The 5631-nt window shown below is 45.6% G+C and overlaps 1 protein-coding gene across 1 annotated transcript in view; it reads right to left on the reverse strand.

The window, feature by feature from the left end:
• Window positions 1–5631, reverse strand: part of ATP6V0D1 (ATPase H+ transporting V0 subunit d1) — a 74389-nt gene that overhangs the window by 12230 nt on the left and 56528 nt on the right. Inside the window, exon 3 of the mRNA XM_006028093.3 lies at window positions 3844–4022. Coding sequence (XP_006028155.1) covers window positions 3844–4022 — 179 coding nt within the window. The remainder of the gene's footprint in view (window positions 1–3843; window positions 4023–5631) is intronic.

Here is a 5631-nt window from a genome sequence, read left to right on the forward strand (position 1 = left end):
TCAACCCCAGAGTGAAATGTTCCTCAGCATCCTGTGACAACTGTCACAAGAAAGAGTAAGCGCTGGACATGGAATGGAGGCCATGTAGGCAGGAAGTTAGTTGACTTTATCTCAAATGGTGCCAAGAGTGGAGTCCAGGAACACTTGTGCTTAACAGACGTTGAACCAGTCCAGGCCCAGGTCCACTCAAGCCCCCTCTCAGCCTCCCCTGCCCAAAGGCTCAGGGGAGGTGACAAAGCTTGGCTCCACCAGGGGCATGGGGATAGAGTTGGGCTTCCAGCATCAATTTTTTGGAAATTAACTGAGGATGTAGGAATGTGGAATAAAGTCAGCATTTTGCTGGAAATCTGCAGCAGCTCTCCCCATCCTAGTGCAAAAACAGAGGGCGGTTTCACCAAACAAGTTGCAGAATCTTAGGGCTGGAAGTGACCTCAAGGGTCAGTGTAGCCCCCTGTATAAATACAGGATGAGCTATTCCTAAACCATTCCTGAAAAATGCCTATCCAGCCTCCTCCTGAAAACCTCTAATGAAGATGCTACAGCTGCCCTAGGTAGCTTGATTCTTAGTCCTAATGGCCTAACAATCAAGTGAGGGAGGAATGGTTTTGTTTTGTTTGGGGTTTGTTTGTTGGGGTTTTTCTGGGGGGTGGGGTTGATTTTTATCTATATCTGCTTCAGTGCAGTTTAAATTCATTGCTTTATATCTTGACTCCTGCAGCAGGGGCAACAGTTGTTCTCTCTCTTCTTTATGGCAGCCTTTCCAATATTTGAAAAAACTGCTCTCCTGTTTCCCCTTAATCTCCTTTCTCCAAACTAAATAGGCACAGTTCCCTCAGTCTTTCCCAACTTGCATTCCAATCCATTTATCCTCTTTGTCACCCACCCCTCAATCCTCTCCAGTGTTTATGTTCTCCTAAAATGCAGAACCCAGAATGTCACATAATGCTCCAGCTGAGGCCTAGCCAGAACAGCATGGCATGGCACCATTAACTCCCACATGTTTTGCATGCCTCCACTACTACTGTTACACATACTCCAAAAAAAACTTACTTGCTTTTTGTTTCCTTTTACAGCTGCATCACATTACTGACTCATGCCAAGTCTGTAATCCATAATAATCCCCAGGTCCTTCTGGCAATCCTACTCCTAGCCAATTATATCCCATTCTGTATTTGAGGATTTGGTTTCTCTTCCCTAGGTATAGTGTTTTACATTTGGCTTTGCTGAATTTCGTTTTGTCATCTATAGTCCCGTTCTCTACTCCAACAAGATCTACAATTCGACTCCTAGCTTCAAGAGTGTTTACAAGCCCTCCCAGTGTTTTGGGAGCAGGTTGCATTCCACTATAGTGTGGGGTACTCTTCTTCCTAGGGCTCCCTTAGCAAATATTAGCCAATTACTGCTCTCCCATAGCAGTGGCAGGGCACTGGCAGTGCCCTTGGCCACCCTGCCTTTTGTCATGGCAAGCTATAGCAGGACCTTGGCATTTCTCATTTTGTCTCTGTAGTTGTGTGCGAGGGTCTGCAGTTGGGGATTCCTTCAATTAATGACTGTCTGTAAACACAGGGGACTGGACTAGAGAGCCAGAAAGCCTCTTCCAGTTCTGTCCCCACATAAATAAAGCAAAGATTAATGTCAAGCTTTTAGGAACAGGAACTGGAATAAGATTCTGGCCTACAGAAAAGTTCTTCAAAAACCTTATTTCTCAGCTACAGGGTCATCTTTAGCACCCAGAAGAGCAAGACACTACAATCCAGTCAGAAAAGGCAACAAAACAAACAACCTTACATTCCAGTTTTGGGAAAAGCACTCACATTATATTAAAGACTGATAGCTGGAAGACTTTCTTCCCAAGCACACAGCAAGAAAACAGTCTGTAGTAGATGCTCTCATGATTCATAATCACTATTTGCATCAGGTGTCCTGGTTTCATTTTCAATCTGCTCATGTAGCTGCAACTTTGATGGTTAACACTTTGACCACCCATGTTCAGAAAACATGTCAGTGCTATAGCTTGGCTGAAGATGCTTCTTCCACATGTGAAAGCACAGTAAGTAGCAGCCAGATTTGCAACTGTGTCTGCTTTATGTTTTTCTGTCACAATTATTTCTCTTGCCCCATTACCCCAGGCTTTGTTCACAAGACATTTTCTATGAAAAGCCTTGCTGCAACCAAATGCAATATTAGGATTAAGTGTTTAGTTAAATTAGGTTATTTCTGGCAAACCCAAAAGAATTACTAATAGATCATTGGTTCAATTATATCTGGTTACTTTATCTGCAAGGGCTAGCCCAGGAGGCCTGCCTTGCCAGATATATGATATTATCTATATACATCCTGTAGAAACATCCTTATTTCCTCAACAAGCGCTCTCTTCTGGTTTTATAACCTTACTGAGTCCTCAGTGGGAGAAGATATATTCCACTAATGAAGAGTAACTTAATTTTTTCATAGTGCTACATGTAGATAAATCTATCTAATCCTATCAATTGCCACAAATTTTGTTAAATGTATTTTCCTCTTTCAGTATTGTTTTTTCCTTGTGTCATACACTTCCCTACTACACAGAATACTCCTACTGAGCAGCTTTTCAGCAAATCTGCAATCCACGCCAAACTTCTGTCAAATTTCATGCTTTTACCAATAGGCTGAAAGTACCATATATACTCAAATAACATGAAGAAAATAGCTAATCCTCTAACATTCGCATACAAGAAAGAAAATGTATTTAATAAAGTTATCTTTAAACTGCTGCCAAAAGCAATGTATGCTCAGTAATGGAAACCAACGATGAAGTTGATTAAATGCAACCAACACCGGGTATAATTATAAAACACATGGCCCATAAGGGGCAAACATACTGATGAGAACTTTTTTTTTTTTTGTTACCCTTACAATTTTTTTTTTTTTTTTTTTTTAAAGGGCGGTAGTTTCTTCCACAGGCACCAAACCTAGAGGTACCACAATATCAGACCAGCACCAAGAGGGCCAGAGCCAGACCTGACATCCCCCCCTTGGTGCCCAAAATGCTAGATCTTAGCCAAAAGTATAAGATGCTGATGGGAACATGTCACAAGGATAGGTTAGTCCAGCCCATCTGAATAAGATATAGGGTAGTGCACAATGTGCTCAGTCCCCCTCAGCACTGATTTTTTTTTCTTAGTCACGGTGAGCCACTTCACTGAACATATTTCATCTTCTTCATTCCCACAGCTGAGCTGTACCTTTCTTTTCTCATTTCCAACAATTCCTCTTTCTTCACCAGCCTTAAAATGTCTGGCAAACATCACCAAATGGGGCCCAAAACAGTTCACCCAGAATTCTTCTGTCAACCCCTCTCTCATCCTGTTGCACATGATTAGTGTGGGCCTCCCCTCCCGGAGGTTGAGGCAAACCAGGCTGCCCTGCACCTCATCTGTACATACATTTTTTGGAGGATCCCAGGACTCATGACAAGAACACACAGTTCCAGTCATAAGTGGGGGTGCTAATTAGCACGTGGATCCTTTGGCAAGGCGAGGGGGGACACATGTATCTGGAGCACATACACACATATGCTTAAATTTTATACCAGCCAAGATAACTAATATTAAAGAGGAGATCACATGAATTAAACATGTAGGTAGTAAGGTTTTTATTAGAAACTGATTTCAGATTGTGTGTCAGTGCCCTCCCATGAGTGGCTATGATCACTGAGCAAACAAGTTAACAAATGTCCACCCCAAGTTACCTTTGAGCTCAAAGTCTCAGACTCTGATGTACAGGGACACTTCCCCATCCTAGTGGGAATGGGCAGACTGGTTGAAAGCACAGACAAAAGGGGGTCTGAATAGCACTGCTCACCTAGGGGTGTGTCCACCAGAATTGCATTGTAGAGCTCTGCAGGGGTCTGGGCAATATTCACAGCTTCCATCTGCTCAAAGCTCCCCAGCGGGTGGCACTTGGGCACCAGCTCAGAGATGGAGCGCTGATGCAGAGTCCCAGTAATCAGCAGGATGACATTATCAATCATATAGCTGTACCTGGTGGAACACAAGAATGAGCATGTTACAGATGGAGCACTAGTGCAAAGAGGCACCACACCCACTGGAAACAACACCAAGCTGCTTTTGTTCATTCAACCTGAAGGCTTTCTAAACAGATGCCAAGTGATCTAAACAGATGTCAAACAGATCCCACTTCCACAGGAGCCAAATGAGCTGCCTCAGCAGTATCCTAGGTTTTGCCAAACAAGGAAAAAGAAGCCAAACATTGTATCAAAAATGTAGACCAACTCCAGATTGCTCTAGATTTTTGTCCCCCTATACATCTGTCCCCACCAGCTTCCCTCCACTCTCCTTGTGCTCAAGCCACAGAGACCTTTTTACATATAGTAGCGAACTCTCATTGTGTCTGCTTAAAGCACCACCTTTGTTATGCCAGCAGGAACGAGGCTGAGAAAGGCATGCCTTCATCCCTTAATTTGGGTCTCATCACTGCTTCTAGGGTAGCACCGATATTATTTTACAAGCATTGCTGGAAGAAATGTGGTGCTCCTGCAACCCTGTTCCAAGCCTGCCTTCTGTATCCTGTGAGCAGTTCCACTGGGGGCTAAGCACTATACAGCCTTATTAATATCTGTTAAGGAGAAACTCATGATTAGTCACCACCACATTGAAACCTTTAATTTCAGTCCCAAAGACACACAGGTATAACCAGAAGTTAAAGAACCACTGAGAGGAAATCCCCAATTCGGCTTGTAACAGGATGTCTGACTACAGAGCTCATAATGGGTTCTTCTAGTCTTGAACCATGGATCAGTTATGCTTGAGGTCTTGTTTTGACTAGAGGTGCACTGATACATTGGTTCATGTCGTATCAGCACTGATAAAAGCAAAATTGACACCATCGGCAATCAGCATTTTTTTGGCTGACATGGCTGATAATTTTGCCGATAAATGCTGCATGCACTTGCGCAACCCAGCAGCTTGGAGAGCAGCAGTCTGGCTGGTAAGTCTGTGGGGGAAAACGGGCGGGGGAGGAGATAGAGGTCCCTGTGGTGAGGGAGGGAGTGGGGCTGGGGCTTGTCCAGGAGTGCGGGGAAAGCAGCTCCCATCTCTGGCACACCCTGGGGGAGGCATGGAGGGGCATGTGCCCCCAGATCTGTGCGCAGAGCAGAGGCAGGCTGCACACTAGGTTCTACACCACATGGCACTGACTCCAGATCTGCATGGGACGCCATGTGCCTGCCGCCGCCAGGCAGGTAGAGGTACTCAGTCAGTGTGCAGTAAGCACATGGCATCCTGCATGGCTCTGAAGGCAGCGGGGTGTGGGGAGGTTCTTGCCATTTTATGCACCCCGGGGCAGGTGTGGGGGGTACGTGCCCCATGGATCTATGCATAGGGCAGAGGCGGACTGTCCGCTGGGCTCTGAACCATGCTGTTGCTGCCATTGCCTCCAGACCTGTGCAGGACACCATGTGCCTACCGTGCACTGGCTGAATACCTCTGCTCACCCGGCGGTGGTAGACACATGGCATCCCACACAGGTCCAGAGGCAGCACCATATGGTGCAGAGCCCAGTGGGCAGCTCACCTCTACACCATGCACAGATCGGGGGGGGGGGGGGGGGGGGCCACGGGCTGCAGCATCC

This window comes from Alligator sinensis, unplaced genomic scaffold, assembly GCF_000455745.1.
Source record: "Alligator sinensis unplaced genomic scaffold, ASM45574v1 scaffold642_1, whole genome shotgun sequence".
Taxonomy (NCBI): domain Eukaryota; kingdom Metazoa; phylum Chordata; order Crocodylia; family Alligatoridae; genus Alligator; species Alligator sinensis.